Here is a 17,064-nt window from a genome sequence, read left to right on the forward strand (position 1 = left end):
GGGAAGCTGTTTTATGGAGTCTCAGATCAGCCCAGTGAAAAAGTCCCAGGCCAAGGATCACGAAAAGAGGACCTTCTTGCCCCCATCCCTGCCCAGACATGAGGCTGGCCACAGAGCCCCCAGACTCAGAGTGAGGGGATACAAGGCTTTATTGGCTCAGCTCCAGGCATTTGGCATCAGTGTGGGGCTCTCAGCTGCTCCTGGGATCTGCCTCGTCTGTCTTCTCTCGGTGAGTCTTCAGGGGCCCGTGAGTCTGTCTCAGCTGCTTCGCTTCCTCTCCCCTCTCCCTCCATCAGGAGCCATTCTCTGTGGCAGACCCCACTCATGGAGCCGAAGGGGCCCAGGACCCCTGTGGGGGCCTGAGGAAGAAGGGATTTGGGTGGCAGCATCTCACCCTGGGCTACAAAGTTTGCCCCATAGGAGAGAAAACGGGCCTGTGATTGTGTGCCAGCCCTGTTGGGGGAAGGGGCGTCTCCATCCATAGTTAGGTGGATTCAAAGGGGTGGTAGGTCTGGTGGCTGCGGTTGGGCAGGCTGTGGCTCTGGTGGCTTGGGTGGCTTGGGTAACCCTGGTGGCCATGGTGAGTATGGCCATGGAAGGCGTGTGTGTGGTTCACACCAGCTACGGTGGTTTCCCGCTGGGTGAGGAAATTCCCTTTCAGCTTTATCTCCACCTCCTCGAGGGCCTTCAGCTCCTCTTGGTTGATGTCCTTGGACTCCAGGTGGCCTGAGTTCTGGTAAACTGTGGCACGCTGCAACATGGAGTTAGCCAGTTGCTGCCCCTTGGTGTCAATCTCCTTGGTACAGGCGGACACGGCAGCCCAAGTGGCCTCATCTGTGGATGAGGATTTTCCAGATTCCTTGTGGGTCTCTTTGACCACTGAGGTCCCAGACATCCTCTGCTTGCTGGTGAAGGACTCCTGGTGAAGACCTGTGCCCCTGTCTTGCCTGGTGGTGAAGGTCTCCACGCGAATCGTGGTGCTGGCCTCCCCACTGTCCTTAGGCTGGGGGGCGGTGGCACTGCTGCTGGCATTGGCGATGTTGTTGCAGGTAGCTAGCTTCTCTTCGGAAAGGCGGCTAAAGTGAGATTTGATCCAGTCCTCATTCTTTGCTTTACGGCCTTCTGGTGGCTCATGCTCATCTGGTGCTGACTCAGAGGCTGTCTTCCTTCTCCTTTTCCTCTGAATCCACAGCATGAGGCCTCCAGCTCCGAGTAAGAGGGCAGTCCCCAGCACCACCCTGCATGATGGTTGCTGGATGAGCTCCAAGAAGGTCTCCAGGACCCCAGGCAGGCAGAGCTAAGAGCACACTGGGAGTGAGGAAGCCCAGATGGTATGGTGCATGCTTGAAAGGGCAGGCTCCCTGAGGGTGTCTGGTGGGCAGGCTCCCTGCTGCGCCCTCCCTAGGATGCCCCTCCCGCCTCAGCAATGAACCCCATTGTGAGGAAGGTGGTTGTGGGGCAGGGTGGGGAGAAGCCACAGCAACCCTCACATCTAGCCTGGCAGGCAGTGCCTGAGGTCAAGGACTTGTCTCCCACCCTGACAGCTGTCCCCAAGGTCAGTGGAAGGGCAGCTTCCCCAACTCTCAGTCCTTTTTGCCTTCTGCTTGTGACCTATTCTGCAACTCAGTCCTTCTTATCTTCTAGTCTTTGGTTTTTCTCCCTCCCAATCTGGTGACCCCGGGAGGTAGAGACTGCTGGGTCAGGCTGGCCATGGCTGAAGAACCCCCTTGGCTAGGCTGGCATCCATTCCTGGCCACCTGAGGCCAGTGTGTCCCTCCATCCGGGGCCCACCCCTGTTGTCAGCTCAGCACATTCCAACCCCACTTGCAGCCTCCAGCCCCATTATGGAGCAGAGTCTAGAAGGAAAAGAGACCCAGGAAGGAGCTCATTCTCGAAGAACATAAGGTCACAATCGGGGGGAGACAAGCAGTGGGCTGAGAAGGCAGAGTGATAGGACAAGAGATTTCACCGTGTCCCAGATGCCTGGGGCCGTTCCAGGATGGGGGCTGCTACCTTTTGCCTAGGGATGTACCTGCAAACCCAGAATGTGCCTCCCTCCCCCAATAAATGGGCACAGTTCAGGTTGTGAACAGGTGGCCCTCTGGCCAGGCTCTCCACAGGTTCCAACAACTCAGAGTTTGGTCCACAACCCCAAGTTATACCCAGGGCCTCTCAGGGTAGAAACAGGCCTGGGCCACTCTATTTTTCCTCCCAGAGCCATCTAACACATTTAAAAAAATAATAAAGAAATGCCCAAATAGGGTTGTAATAATTGTGCTGTTTTATTTATTTATTTATTTGTTTGTTTATGCTGATGAAGATTCACTCTGAGCTAACATCCACTGCCAATCTCCTCCTCTTGTTTTTTGCTTGAGGAATATCAGCTCTGAGCTAACATCTGTGCCAATCCTCCTCCATTTTTTTGTTTGTGGGACACCTCCACAGCGTGGCTGGTGAGTGGAGTAGGTCTGTGCCCGGGATCCCAACCCACGAAGCTGGGCTGCCAAAGTGGAACATGCGGAACTTTAGCCACTCGGCCATGGAGCCAGGCCCCAAATGTGATATTTTAAACAAAATATTTTATTTAACAAAGTAATGGACTTAATATACATGAAAATATAATGTCTTATTACAAGAAACCATGGTCTGCTCTACATACCAAGGGAATAAGAGATAAGCTTAAAGTTTTACGGGGAACAGTATCACCCCAGTCCTGCTGGAGGAGCTCTGAGGTCATCTACCAACCTCATTTGAAAATAACAATTCAAAGTTCATCTTTGAAGTTGTTTTTGGGTGTGAGTTCATGGCCGAATGGCCCTTCTGCAACAACTCCACCCTCCAGCCTCTAGTTAAAACTTTTATTTAGGGCCGGCCCCGCGGCCGAGTGGTTAAGTTTTCACTCTCCACATCGGTGGCCCAGGGTTTCACTGGTTCTGATCCTGGGCACAGACATGGCACCGCTCATCAGACCATGCTGAGGTGGTGTCCCATGTAACACAACCAGAAGGACCCACAACTAGAATATACAACTATGTACTGGGGGGCTTTGGGGAGAAAAAGGAAAAAAAAAAAGAGAAGATTGACAATAGATGTTAGTCCAAGTGCCAAAAAAGAAAAAAAGTTTTATTTAAAAAGAATACTCTTGGGGCCGGACCGGTGGCTCAGCGGTTAAGTTCGCAAGTTCCGCTTCAGCGGCCCGGGGTTCGCCGGTTCGGATCCTGGGTGCGGACATGGCACAGCTTGGCAAGCCATGCTGTGGTTGGCGTCCCACATATAAAGTAGAGGAAGATGGGCACGGATGTTAGCTCAGAGCTGATCTTCCTCAAAATAAATAAATAAATAAATATTAAAAAGTATACTCTATTCAAAATAATCAGTGCAAATTTACACTGCTAAAAAATTTTAAAAATAAAAAAGAGCTACACAGTTTCAGGCAATACCTTCCAGAAGAGATGAGGTGGGCGCAGGCACCCCGTGGGTTGCATGAGAGAAGGACTAGCAGCTGCCAAACCCACCGCAGCCTGCACTCCCGGGCACCCCCACACCCTCTGCAGGAGTCGGGGCAGAAGGAGGAAGGGTCCAGAGAGAGCTGGGGGTCTCTGTGGATTCTCTGGGTGGCAGGCAGACATCAGATGCGGAGTCCAGCCTCTCCGCTCCCTGCACTTCCTTGAACCCGGAAGGCAAAGCAGAGCCTGCTCTCCTCATAGAGATTTAAGGAGCTTCCCACTTTACTTCAAGAGAACCAGGTCTCAGCCCACACCTTCAGGCCGCAGTGAGCTGAGCCCCAGCAGAAATTTCCCTAGAGTTTTTGTCAATGCTCCACGTGGGTGTCCACAGGGCATTGCTCATCCCCTAGGGAAGGGTCACCTCACCTCAGCACTGAGATGTGAATGAGAGCTCAGTCAGGCCAGTGGTCACTGTCCCAAAGCAGCTTTGCCCACAATGCCAATTGTCCTGCCATTCTAATAATTGTTATCTTTGGATCAATATCTTCTGACATACGTCGCTCTTTACAATTGACAACATGCTTTCACTTGCATTCTCTCAGATTTTTCTCCCAACGATCCTATGAGATGGGCTTTATTGCTCCCATGTGTCAGATGGGGAGACTGAGGCTGAGAGAGATCATCTCCCCGGAAGTCTGCAGAGCTGCGATCTAACTCTAGAGTCTGTGTTCTTAACGGCCCCACTGCACTGCCCCAGTGGGAACCACTCCATTCCCAACGCTGGTGCCCACCAGACTCTGTTTGTTGAAGCCATCTGGTTTGGCAACTCAGCAGTCGGTGCAGTGGAGTGAAACAGAGCATGGCCGTGCCGTCACGCCCAGTTCAAACCCCAGCTCAGCCATTTATGAGCTGAGCGACCTTGGGCAAGTGGCCGTGTCACTCTAAGCCCCAGCTTCCCCTCTGTGAAACGGGCCTGTTGAGAGGACCACCTTGGGGAGCTGTGGGTAAGGGATGAGGGTGGGCGGGGCCGGATGGGAGGAACGTGCCACTGCTTCTGCTTTCATTTATTGTGCCTGCAGCTGTGTTGTACATTGAGAGTCACAAATATGATCCGGTTCCTGACCTCAGAGAGGGGAGGCCCATGTGTAAAGGGGGAAACGACTCAGAGGATCAAGAAGAGAAGAAGTTAATTCTGCCAAGGGGAGCTTCACCCAGCAGAGAGAGTGCGAACAAGGCTTTGAGGCAGATGAGGCCCCCGGCTGCCCTCACATTGGCACAGGGCGTGGTTGACAAGGGCTTTCACACCCCTTATCTAGTTTGATCCCCACAATAACACTCAGCTAAGAAAGGACTCCAGCAGTTTACAGCTGGGGAAACTGAGGCAGGAGAGATTCAGTCCAAGGTCACAGGACAGCTGGTAGCTTCCCACCTGTCTCCTGACTCCAGACCAGTGCCCGTTGTTGCTCTCCCACAATAAAATGACCCCTAGGGTACCCAAGTGAAGCTGAGCACAGGGTCAACTGTCCCTGTCGACAGAGCCTGTATACCCTCCTCTGGCCTCTGGCTGAGGAAACAGGGGTCATTCACGTCCCCCCTCCAACTCCCACAGTGGACGGGCCCCACTTACCTCGGAAGGGAAAGGTGCTCAGTTTGTGCAGATTCTCCTCCAGTTTCCCATAATCCACTTCTGCAGTGGCAGTGAAGGGGGTGGTCACAGGGGGGTAGATGCCTGTGATGTCCACCTTCCTCCCCTCCCCTGATGCCCAGCCCCCCATGTTCCTGGACAAGCCCCTGCTCAGACCCTGCCTCACAGAGGACCAGACTGGGGCGCCCAGCATCTCCACAGGAGGCCCAAGGCCCAGCTGGTCTCTGCCCAGGAGGGAGACTGAGTTCGGGCTCCTTCCTACCGCTGTTAATGATCAATGTGTCTAGTTAAATATTTGCTGCTCCCTGACTTGTTGGCGCTGGGGCAGGCCTGGGCTGTGTCCTCAGGGTCAGAGGCTAGGCGTGTAGGCCCCTGGGTGGGGGGGAGGGTCCTCCTTCTCCCTGGGAAGCAGGTGAAGAAATGCCACAACCCAGTGTCCCTCTGGCCAGACAGAGGGCTGGTTTCTGAGGTCCCAACACTAAAGGGTGTCTCCAGTGGGGCCTGGGCCCTCCTCCCACAATTCCCAGCCCTAAAGCCAGGAGCTCGCCAGCTTCCACTTGGCAATTCCGCAGTTGCCAGAGCCGATTGGCTGAGCCGGCCTTGCCCTGTGGGAGGCACAGCAGGGCTGGGTGAGAAGCTGCCTGTGATCACCGCCCCTTGGCTGCCCCACTTCCTTGCCAGGCTCCTCCTGCCAAGGCTGCCACGTGACAGGCCTGTGCTGGCCACACACAGCCCCACAGGACAGCAGTCACCAGGAGGGGGGCCCAGGACAAGGGCGTCGCAAAGCTGATTGATGCTGGGACTTGGGAGGCGGTGTGGCAGGGAAGAAGCAAGAAGAGACCTCAGGAGAAAAAAGCAAAGGGCTGGCTCAGGGGGGCCAGAGGGCTCCAATTCCCCTCGCCCCTGAGCCCATCCTGGCTCCCAGGCTTCCTTCCTTCTGAAACATTTCAGACACAAACAGAAACAAACATCACACATAGCAAAAATGATTTTTTTTTATTGCGGTAGCTTGTGGGCATTCCTGGGTCGTGGACAGAGCAATGGCCGGGCTGGCTCTAGGGGCCATTCTTATGACCCTCCAGCTGCACGTGGAGGCCAGGCCAGGTGCCCAGCTGGGCTGGGGCAGGTGTTTACTGGGCTGGCACAGGCTGCGGGGTCTCCCGCCCACTCTCAGCAGATCCCTCCAGCCCGTTCTGCTCTAACGCTGGCTCAGGGTGCTCCAGAGCGTGCCGGGTGTCAGCTTGCCACAGCTGCACCAGGTCCGTGGGGGTCTTTCCTGCCTGGGGAACCAAGAGGAGATCTGGTCACTGTGCAGAAGTCTGTACCATGAGGTGCCCTTATCTACACCAGTTGTTCCCAACAAGGAGCAACTGACAATGTGCAGTGACTCGTTTGGTTATCACAACTGAGGGAGTAGGTACTATTTGCTTCTTGAGTAGAGGCCAGGGATGCTGCTTAAACATCCCACAATGCACAGGACGCTCCCCCCACAACAAAGAATTACCCAGCCCAAAGTGTCAATGATGCTGGGTTGAGAAGCCCTCATCTGCACCCTCCCATATCTTCCTGACTTATCTGTTATCCCCTTAGCCTCTCTTGAGTCAGGGGGACCCCTACCCATACTCCTCCCTTTTGTGATTTCTCTGGACTCCAAGGAAGAGCTTGGACTAGGGGACACAGGGTCCTGAGAACTCAGGGAACACTGGGAACCAACACAGTGTGCTAGGAAGGGTCATGCCCACTAAGTGCTGAGCTTCCTTGCAGCTCTGTCCCTCCAGGATTTTGGCCTCCCCAAACCTGGACATTAGGGCCCCCTTTGGTCCATGTGGGGTCTTTGGGAGGTCCTCTTACTGCCCCTCCTGGCTGTTTCTCTGCACTTGCATCTGGACATAGGGGAACATGGAGGGAGTTGGGAAGCTGGGTGGGCCCCGAACCCCCAGGGGCCCAGAAAGACCCTCCACTGTGACTGCTCCAAGGACAGGCAGGCTGAGTCTTGCTGACTTCTGCATTTCTTCTGAGCCTCCAGCACAGGGCCTGGGCAAGCAGTGCGCATGGATGACTGAGTCAGGGAAGGAGGGAGCTCACCAGGTTCTTGGCCATCATGTCAGCCCCGTGCAGGAGCAGCAGTTTGATGATTTTGTAGCGGTTGAGCCTCACGGCATCGTGCAGGGCACTGTCCCCTTCCTAGAGCCAGGGTGACACTCAGCATGGCCCAAATGGGCATGTGGGAGCCCTCAGGCTGCTTGTGCCCCTACGGTGGGGCTGGGCAAGAGGGAACCCGGACACTCACTCTGTCTTTGGCATTGATGTCTAGGCCCAGGGATAGAAAGTGCTCCACGATCTCCACTTGCCCCGTCCGGACGGCCACATGCAGGGGGGTGCTCAGCAGCTGGGTGAGGAGGAAGCAGGAACTGCTGGCTGAAGGGGCCTGGACTGTGGTGCCTCTGGGAGGGAGGCTGTCTTAACTCTAGCCTAATCCCTCCCCCAGTCCTTGTGCCAAGGCCTGAGCCCTGGAGGGGCAGGGAATGCTACAGTTCCCCACCATCCTATCCAATAGTCTAACTCTGAAGCATTTATATGCCACCTCTGCTGGGAAGCCTTCTATGAGTCCCCTCTCACTCAGCTGCGAGCAACTGCTTACTCTTCTGTCCTTCTTTTAATAATTATAATAGATGCTATTTATGGAGAGATGACTATGTGATGGGCACGGCAAAAGCTCACAAAACATTAGCCTTATGTTGAATAAATAGTTATTTTACATACATTTTCCCATCTAATCTATTCTCTGTAAGACATTTTACAGATGAGCAATAGAGGCTCAGAGGCTGTCACTTGTTCAAGGTTACATACAAAGGAACAAATGAAGAAAAACTGTGGATGAATAAATAAGTGAACGAATGAATAAGTGAATGGATAGATGAATGGATGGATGGATGGACAGACAGACAGATAGAAGGATGATGAAGGATTGCATGGATGAACAAATCCTGCATCTTTGGGGTGGTCCCAGAGCCTCCAAGATAGTGGATCGCTTCTCCTCCCTTCTCGTCTGCTCTTCCTGCTCCTGTCTCCAGACGGTGGTCTCGAAGGGCCTGCAGGTGATGGCAGGCACCCATCCCTAGACTCTGCAGCCACTCCAGAAACCAGACTAGCTCACTACCTTCCTGCCTTCCTGGGCTTTTCTCCCCTCTAGCTCCAACCCTCCTGCCACACAGCCACCCCAATATCTGTGAGCATTATTGCCTCACCTTATCCCTCACATTGCTGTCTGCCCCTCGGTTTTGCAGGAGCTTCACCACCTCCAAGTGGCCCCCGCGGCAGGCCCAGTGCATGGCTGTGCAGTCCAGCTAGAAGGGAAGGGTGGGGCTTAATTGCAGAGCTTCAGAGAAGAAAGTGCCCTGGGGGAAAGGAACCCAGCCAAGAGGGCAGGGAGACATCCAGGGGAAGGGTACAGGGAAGGGCCAGGGGCACGCCAGTGCCTGGGTGGATCAAGCAGAGCAGAAGAACACTTGGGGCCCATCCAGTCCAAGCCAGATTTACAGAGGAGGCTCCTGGAGGAGATGAGGCCTGCCCAAGGTCATACAACCCACTAGAGGTGGGGCCTGGCCCCCGAGGCAACCTGTTTGTGTCCCAGGTTATGTCCCAGGAAGTCTATTGGTGCTGAACTCACCTCCCACCCAATACCTGCCCTCTTGCTCACCCGATCCTGGAAATCCACAGTGGCCCCACTCTCCAGAAGCTTCTCCAGGATCTCCATGTGGCCCTCCAAGGAAGCTCGGTGCAGTGCTGTGCGACGGAACTGTCCCCAGAGAGACTGTCAAGGCCTGACCTCATCTCCCACCCAAGCCGAGACAGAGGCCTTACCCCAGCTCGATTCTGACCCCTGTGCTGGGTCCCCATATCTTCCATGTCTGCCAGCTCCTTTATGCTCTATCCTGCCCAGCCTTGGAGTCCTCCTCTATCCTGGGGACTCCGACCTTCTCACTACCCCTAAGCACATGAAGCTAGGCCTTTGCACAGGCTGTTCCCTGTGCCGGAACACCCACTTGGCCCTCACTCCCTGTGAGTGCTTGATGAATTCCTGCAACTCCAACAAGATGCAGCTCAAGTGCCATTGTCTTCTTGAAAGCTCTGGGCCAGAGGTGTTCCCCAGGGCCCAGGCAACGCTCCACTGTGAGAGAGTGTTTGAGAGCGGGCTGAGTCTCACTTGACTCTATTTCCCGAGTGCCTAGCCCAGGGCCAAGACCGGCAGGTGCACCCCTAGTACTGATTCAAAGAAGGAATGAACTTCCTCCCTTCCCAAAGCAGTCGGCTTTCTGCTTTGGTCTCTTGAAACACTCACACCAGCAGGAATACCTTTCCACATTCTAAAGATCTGGTTCTGCACCAGTCTCCAAGCTACTCTCAACCCTTGCCTTTTTCTTTTTTGTACCCCCAGCACCTAGCACAGTGCTCAGAGGTAGGAGAGGCTTAGACCAAGAAGATTAAGACTCTGGAGTCTAAAGAATGGAAAGGACATGCAGTCGAAGACTACGATAACACAGGCTGAAGGGGGTGACCATTAATTTGCTTAATCCCAGGAGGTGAGTGCGAGAGAGCACCCTATGAAGTGTGAAGGAGAAAGTTTCAGGGAAAACAAAAAGAGATACAATGAGTGATAGAATCATTTTGAAAATAATGGTGATGGTCGTACGACATTGCAAAGGTAATTAATGCCGCTGAATTGTATACTTAAAATGGCTTAAAAAGCATATTTCATGTTATATATATATATATTTTATGTGTGTGTGTGTGTGTGAGGAAGATGGTCTCTGAGCTAACATCCGTGCCAGTCTTCCTCTATTTTATATATAGGACGCCACCACAGCATCGCTTGATGAGCAGGGCCTAGGTCTGCGCCTGGGATCCGAACCTGCGAACCCCAGTCGCCAAAGCAGAGTATGCAAACTTAACCACTATGCTAATGGGCCAGCCCCATGTTATATATATTTTACCACAATAAAATAAAAATAATTTTAAAAAGGAAGTATGATACTATACAATGTGACACAAAAATAATATGTGCTTTATAGTTTTTTCATACATTCAATAAATACTTATCGAGGTAATATTCCATCTGATCCCCATAATAAGCTCTGAGGGAAATAGGCTATTTTACAGAGGAGGAAACTGAGGCATGGAGAGGTGAGGGGCCTAGCCTCAGGTCACATAGCTAGGTTGTGGTGGAGATGGGATTCAAGCCCAAATCTCCTAGTCTTGGGCTCTTTTTATTTGATTCCACTTCTCTTTCTTCCCTAAAAAACCCCGCAACATTTGTTACTCTAGAGGTGGTTCAAGTTGAAAAGGGTCTAAGCATTTAGATAAATTCCTGTGTGGGGAAGAGGGCATCTCAGATCTTTTGAGGGGCCCTCCTCCCAAAGGACACCCAATGCCTGTTCTCAAACAGGCCCACAAGTGGGCGGGGTGGGGGTGGCAACGCAGAAAGGGAGGCAGGCACAGGTGCGGGGGCCAGTGGGAACATCACCTGATCGCAGGTGTCCGCGGAGCCCCCGTCGGCCAGGAACTTCTCAATGACCTTCATTTTGCCCTCTACAGCGGCTTTCAGGAATGTCTCTCCGTCCACGGGGCCAGTCTGGAGGGCGTGAGTGCAGCCGTGGAGAATGGCCCCCAGCGATCCCAGGCCCTCCCAGGCTCCCACTGCCCAAACAGGTGTCTTCCCCAAGACACTTACGATCTCCTCGGGCTCCGGAGGCGGCTCCTGTGGGGCGGCCAGGGCTTCTCGCTTCTTCTGCTTTCTTTTTTTCCGCAGCTCAATGAGGTTCTGGATCCCGCCCACATCGATGATCTCCCGCCGCAGGTCTAAGGATGTCTTGCGCACGCGCTCTTGGCCCTGCGTGGCGATGGCCCATCAACCCCAGTGCTGGGGCATAGAGTTTGGGGTCTTAGCTCCACCTCTCACCTCGATCTAGGGTTGAGCGGGAGGATGGGGAGACAATCTCAAGAGAGAAAGAATCCAGGTCTAGCTCTCCTGCCGAAGATGAGGAGAAGCAGACGAGACTGGGACACGGACGGCTCAGATCAGGGGCCACGGGAGGCTTGAGGGGGCTGCCTCAAAACCGCCAGGGTTCAAGGCTCCGCATAGGGTGGGGAGTTGATGAGGGAACCTCAGAGGCAATTCTTTTTTTTTTTTTTGTAAAGATTTTATTTTTTTCCTTTTTCTCCCCAAAGCCCTGCGGTACATAGTTGTATATTCTTCGTTGTGGGTCCTTCTGGTTGTGGCATGTGGGACGCTGCCTCAGCATGGTTTGATGAGCAGTGCCATGTCCGCGCCCAGGATTCGAACCAACGAAACCCTGGGCCGCCTGCAGCGGAGCGCGCGAACTTAACCACTCGGCCACGGGGCCAGCCCCAAGAGGCAATTCTTAACCCAGGACTTCACAATAGGGTCCGAATAAGCTCTCCATGCAATTCCATTTCTGTGCGTATGATCATGAAAGTAATACATAACTAATGTTAAAAGTAAAAAATAAAAGTAATACAGAAGCCTAAAAAGGTATGAAGAGAAAATGTCTCCCAGAGGTAAGGTCTGTCATGGCCCTGGTTGATGCCCTTCCAGACATGTGTCCTGTGGGGTCATCCTCCACATAGTGGTCTGGAAACTGGCTTTCTCTTACCAGTATGGAGATCTCTGTCAGCACACACAGCCTCCCGCAGCCCCTTAACACCTGCAGCATGCCCTGTTGTATGACTGCCTCATCACCGGGGCTTCCAAAAAGCGTCCCCTGGGATCTTGTACAGTGCAAATTCTCACTCAGCAGGTCTGGGGTGGGGCTGAGATGCTGCTGACGTGCTCCCAGGGGGTGCTGAGCTGCTGGTTCTGGACCACAATAGAAGGAGAAGGGCCATAACTGCGTGGCCTGTCCCCTGAGCGCAGACATTGGGTTCTCCTTGCACTTACCTTAACCTTTTGTAAGGCCGGACTCTGAGCTCCGTGCTTCTTCTCATCCTCCAACACCAGCTTGTCCATGGGCAGCTTCCTTCCATGGGTGGTTCCTCGGAGTTTCTGGTGAGCCAAGGAGAGGCCATGCTCTGGGGCCTGCCTGCAGCACCTGGGGAGGAAGGTGGCCTCTCCCCCAACCACTCCAAGGGCATCCCCCAAGGACCTCCTCCTACATGACCGCACAGCCCTTCATCTGCCCCACGCCTGACTGTTCCTGGAGGGCTCCAGTCCAGAGCAAGGCTGCCCACCTCAGCCTCACTCCAACTCCAGCTCAATCACCTGCCCGCTGACTGTCCTGGCTCCCCAGCAAGACGAGAATAAAGGCTACTGGAGTGAGTTTTCATGGAATTAAATATATTCACTTTTTCAAGCAATGATATTATTATTATTATTATTTTTTTGGCCTTAAAAATTCACTTTGAGGGCTGGCCTGGTGGCGCAGCAGTTAAGTTTGCACATTCTGCTTCGGTGGCCCGGGGTTTGCCGGTTTGGATGCTAGGTGTGGACCTACGCACTGCTTATCAAGCCATGCTGTGGCAGATGTCCCACGTATAAAGTAGAGGAAGATGGGCATGGATGTTAGCTCAGAGCCAGTCTTTCTCAGCAAAAAAAAAGAAGACAAAGAAGAGGATTGGCAACAGATGTTAGCTCAGGGCTAATCTTCCTAAAAAAAAATTCACTTTGAGAAGATAATAGTGATAAGAGATGATAGTTATCTTTTAAATGGGCTTACTTGGCAATACAAAAATTTGGCAATTTTATGTCAGATACCAACGTTTTTCCCTCAGATTTTACTGATCCATGAAATCCTAGAGCGTGGAAACTGTTGCTCCCAGAGAACCTGAGGGTTGGGAGCCACAGCCCCCAGCTTTCTGCTTGAAGTAAACTCTAAGTATTAACCTGATTCTCCTTGTAATAAGGTGGGTGGAACTCCTTCCAACTCCCCTCTCCATTCATAGCTCCGACTTGCCTGGGCTACTTCCTCCCGGCCTCCTTCTCTCTTCTAAAGGAAACCACTGTTTGTGAAGTGCTGGTGCCCCTGTCTCTGAAGTCCCCATGCACCAGGGACATTAGTGAGGTTGGCGGGTGCTGAGTAAGACGGCATCTGGGGAGGAAAGGCCGTCCTTACAGAGCTCTCAGCTGCCTTTTGTATTTCCCACTGTGCTCCGGTGTTAGACTCTTCAAGGGTCATCTTGAGGGCTTTATTTCAAAGGTCCTGTTGTCCACTGGCTTCTCCCGTCCATGTTGGGCTTATGTGGTTTGTGGTCTCCCCAGTTTTGGCCTCACCTGAAACACTGCATCTTCTTCCAGGGACAAGGGACAACCTAGGGCTGCAGCTACTGTCCCATGTGGGACCCTGGCTGGGCTCTCACGCAGCATCCAGAGGGTGGGCTTGGGTCTTAATCGTCTTGGTATCCCTATCACGGGGCCCAGCACGTGGTAGGTGCTCAGCCAATGTTTGGAGAGTAAACCAATGAGCTAATGGATGACGGCAGGTGGGCCCAGCATCTCTGCCCACCCCTAAGTCCTCAGTGGTGACCTGACCCAGTAAGCCCCCACAACAGAGCCCCAGCCCCTGGGCTGGCCTGGGGGCCTCCCTTCTCCTCCCACTCCGAGAAGGGGGTGCCAGCTGGACAGCAGCTCTCCTCTGAGAACCCTGCTGGGCTGGGGCCTGGTGGAAACTACTGGGGACTCTAATGTCCACTCATGCCTTAGCCAGACTCTATAGCCACCTGCTTCAGATTTGTCTTCGTGAGCTGCGTACAGTAGGTGTTCAATAAATGTTTACTGAATTGGCTGCTGGTTCACGAGATCCAACAAAACAAAACTTCCACCTTACTTCAGAGATGACTGTACAGATTGAACGAGAGGATGCCTGTCCGGTGCTCAGCACAGGGCCTGGCACGTGGGAGGCCCTCAGTGGGAAGGCTGGCTCTGCGGGCACCTGGCATCCTGACAGCCTTGCTGCTATATTAGTTGGATGAATGAGTGGATGAGGACTGCTCTGTGTCCCCTTGCTGAAGGTCTCTGTGTACAGTGGCAGCCCTCCAGAAATGGCACAGCAGCATGACTCACCTGCCTGGCACTGGCCAGCCCACGTGCACATGCCCTTATGTGGATTCCTGGAGATCCAGGGATGCCCTGGCGAGGGCTCCATGGGCTCATGCCCAGCTCTTCCCCCACAATCCTGGCCCCCCCTTCCCTGGTCCTCATCTCCTCTTCCACTGGAGTCCTGATCCTTCCATGTTTCTCACCCCCATTCAGTCCCTCTGCCTTTTTTGAATGGAGTCTACCTCTAAACTGATTTATCTCCTCCCTCCCATTCCTGTTAGGGCCAGTCCTTCCAGCTCCAAGAAGTCCTTCTCAGGGCTGTCAGAGCTGCCTTCCTAAAATAGGTCAGATGGCACCACTTTCCCTCACTCACCAACATCTAGTGGCTCCCCACTGCCCACGGAATAAATCTCTCACACGGCCCTCTTTGGTTGGTGCCCTGCCTCCCTTCCCAGCCTTAGCCTCTACTACCAGACTCTCTCACGACAGTCACGCTTCCACTCACCCTGTCGTCAGCGCCTGTCGTTTCCCTAGCCTGGAATACCCTCCCCGCTCCTGATCTCCACTCACCATCCTTGAAGGCCCAACTCAAATGCCATCCTGTCCAGGGAGAAGTCTTCAAGGTCCCACAGTCGGAATGACTCACCCACCCTCTGTGCTCCTTCACTTCTGATTTAACGCCTCTATTTCACCATTTCTTCACTCTGCCTTGTTTCTTAGTTGATCATGCACCTAACAAACGTTGGCTAAAATGAATGAGGGGTGGGTACCACGAGGCCTGGTACCCATCCTCTCATTCCTCACAGCACCGGGTGCTTGGTGGAGCAGACTCTAGGGCAAGTATTAGTTTAAATAAAATGAAGGATAAGACAAGCCCACACCCTCCTCCCCCGACTTCTTTATCCCAGAGAGAATGCCCTTGTCCAGAGCCCCACGCTCCCAAGGCCTCCCCAAGTGTGGCTGGCAGTCCTGGGAAAACCCATGCCTCCCTTTCCAGTGTCCCTTCCTTGCTCTCCTCCCAGACTCTCTTCTTCTTCAGGGACCAAACACTGGAGTCTCTCCTGTCCCAGCCTCCCACCCAGCAACTGGGGGAACTCGGGGCCCCACACTCCCAGGCAGCACCCCAGCTGTCCTGGTCTGTGCAGCCTGGCCCATCTCCTCAAAGCCCAGGTGGGTGGGCAGAGTCTCGGGGAGCCCAGCTTGGCTCGCCTACCCCACAGTCTCTCAGTTCTTGGGGCTGAAGCCTCAGTCTCCCATTGTCAGCAAACCCCTCTGCCAGGAACACCTGGGGCAGGAATGGAAGTAGCCTGAACACCTGTCCCCTCCCCACCTCAAGTGTGGCAGCCAGGCTCTCCCTTCCCTTAACAGCAGAGCAGGATCTCCTCACAACGCCCTCGGGGCCCCACACCACTGCCCATACCTCATTCTCCTCCTCCTCTGCCAGCCGCTGATCGATAAGCTCCGTGGCCCTCTGCACGGCCTCAGTGTCTGCCATGGTGCCGTCTGTAACCGCCTCTGCAGGCCACAGGGCCTTGGGGGCTTTATAGGACAGGGCACCCACCCCCACCCCACCAGGCGCCTTTGCCATGAGCTCACTGGCCCATTTCTCCACCTGCCTCCCCCACCTGTCACCTTCACCCCGAGCAGCCCCAGGGAGGAGGGGGAGGCAGGGACAGTCGGCTCCCCAGCCCCTGGCCTATTGGAGCCGGAGGGCACAGCACTGCAAGAGCACGGGCTGCAGGAAGGAGCCTGCCCAGCCACGGTCCTGAATGAGTGCTTGGGCCCAGCTGGGCCTTAGCCAGGGCTGCTGGGCTGCACAAAGGATCCGCTGGCTGTCCCTAGCCCTGATGGCAGTGCCACCTGCTGGACACCTGGAAACTGTGCCCAGCCCGTGCCAGTGAGGGGGCCTGAAAGCCAAGACGGGCCTGAGTCCCCAGGCTGTCTGGTGAACAGGCCCTGGTGGCTCTGGAAAGAGGCAGATCTGCTCATCCGGGCTGGAGTGCCAGGGCTGTGGGTGGGGGTCAGGGCAGCTGCCTCCCTCACCGCCCACAGCTCCTGCAGGTCGTGGCCTCTGGGGTCCCACAGCGCCCCCTAGTGAAGCATCACTGCACGTGGCCGCACATCCATTAGTCCCTGACAAGCCTCACCGCATCAGGGTAAGTCTTCAGAGCCTCTGCAAGACTTACAGGGTCTTGCTTCAAGAGGGGTCTCAGGAAGCCACTGAAAGGGCCAGAGTGTAGTGCCAAGCCCAGCAGACGAGGACACCAGCTCTGACTGATCATCCTTTCCTCCCCGGGTTCCCTGTCAGGCCACCCTGACCGGGGACTGGCCGTGCTCACTCAGAAAGAAAAATACTCCCAACTGGAGAAAAAGCAGCTCTGGACTTGCTCACTTCCACACCTGGAACTGTGGGAGTGAGCCCTGGGTCACCTCGACCCGGTTTAACCTGCCGGGGAACCACAGATGCCATGGCTCTGGGGTTCTGGAATGCTCACATGCCCTGCCCCTTGCTGAACAACCTCATCTGAGATTCCCCTCTCTGCTCATATGCACACTCTCCCCTCGCGAAGGGCAGGAATCGGCTCCTTTTTCTCTCTGGTTCTCTCACTGACAAGCCAACACATGCTCATCAACTAAATCTGTCAGAGATTTTGCTCTAACATCACCAAGGGTGCAGCATCTCCAGGGTTTCTGCACGCACCTCAGTCCCGGGGTGGCTCCTGCAGCTGGAGTGGACCAGCAGGTAACTCACGCCCCCTTCCTGAGATGCTGCCTGTTTTCAAAGCACTTTCCCATCGGTTATCCCATTTAAACCTCCCAGCAACTGAGGAAGGAGGCAGGGCAGGTGGCATCATCTCCACTCTAAAGAAAAGCAAAGTGGGTTCAGAGGTTGAGTGGCTTTTCCTAAGGACCTAGGAAAA

At 54.3% G+C, this 17,064-nt stretch overlaps 3 protein-coding genes across 5 annotated transcripts in view; all 3 read right to left on the minus strand.

The window, feature by feature from the left end:
• Positions 1-5,284, minus strand: part of HOGA1 (4-hydroxy-2-oxoglutarate aldolase 1) — a 38,315-nt gene extending 33,031 nt beyond the window's left edge. For all 3 annotated transcript variants that reach the window (XM_014862723.3, XM_070486120.1, XM_070486134.1), the window contains exon 1: positions 5,074-5,284. In XM_014862723.3, coding sequence (XP_014718209.2) covers positions 5,074-5,284 — 211 coding nt within the window. The remainder of the gene's footprint in view (positions 1-5,073) is intronic.
• Positions 133-5,205, minus strand: C2H10orf62 (chromosome 2 C10orf62 homolog). Its single transcript, XM_014862725.2, has 2 exons — positions 5,074-5,205; positions 133-1,238 (listed from the first exon to the last, which is right to left on the minus strand). The coding sequence occupies exon 2, from the start codon at positions 1,193-1,195 to the stop codon at positions 485-487; it is 711 nt and encodes a 236-aa protein (XP_014718211.2). The 5' UTR covers positions 1,196-1,238; positions 5,074-5,205; the 3' UTR covers positions 133-484.
• A 784-nt stretch (positions 5,285-6,068) lies between the features above and the next one.
• ANKRD2 (ankyrin repeat domain 2) lies at positions 6,069-16,159 on the minus strand. Its single transcript, XM_014862714.3, has 9 exons — positions 15,564-16,159; positions 12,050-12,154; positions 10,823-10,981; positions 10,616-10,723; positions 8,792-8,890; positions 8,340-8,438; positions 7,382-7,480; positions 7,177-7,275; positions 6,069-6,371 (listed from the first exon to the last, which is right to left on the minus strand). Exons 1-9 carry the CDS (start codon positions 15,729-15,731, stop codon positions 6,222-6,224), a joined length of 1,086 nt encoding a protein of 361 aa, XP_014718200.1. The 5' UTR covers positions 15,732-16,159; the 3' UTR covers positions 6,069-6,221.
• Positions 16,160-17,064: the final 905 nt, after the last annotated feature.

The sequence above is a fragment of the Equus asinus genome, chromosome 2, assembly GCF_041296235.1.
Source record: "Equus asinus isolate D_3611 breed Donkey chromosome 2, EquAss-T2T_v2, whole genome shotgun sequence".
NCBI lineage: Eukaryota > Metazoa > Chordata > Mammalia > Perissodactyla > Equidae > Equus > Equus asinus.

Bases quoted from the DNA above. Each gene is read 5' to 3' on its own strand.
- C2H10orf62 (XM_014862725.2), bottom strand. From the start codon at position 1,195: ATGCTGTGGATTCAGAGGAAAAGGAGAAGGAAGACAGCCTCTGAGTCA.
- ANKRD2 (XM_014862714.3), bottom strand. From the start codon at position 15,731: ATGGCAAAGGCGCCTGGTGGGGTGGGGGTGGGTGCCCTGTCCTATAAA. The intron at 12,155-15,563 runs GTATGGGCAGTG...TTGGCTCACCAG, and splicing joins CAGAGGAGGAGGAGAATGAG to AAACTCCGAGGAACCACCCA. The intron at 8,439-8,791 runs GTGAGCAAGAGG...CTTCCCTTCTAG, and splicing joins CTGTGGATTTCCAGGATCGG to CTGGACTGCACAGCCATGCA.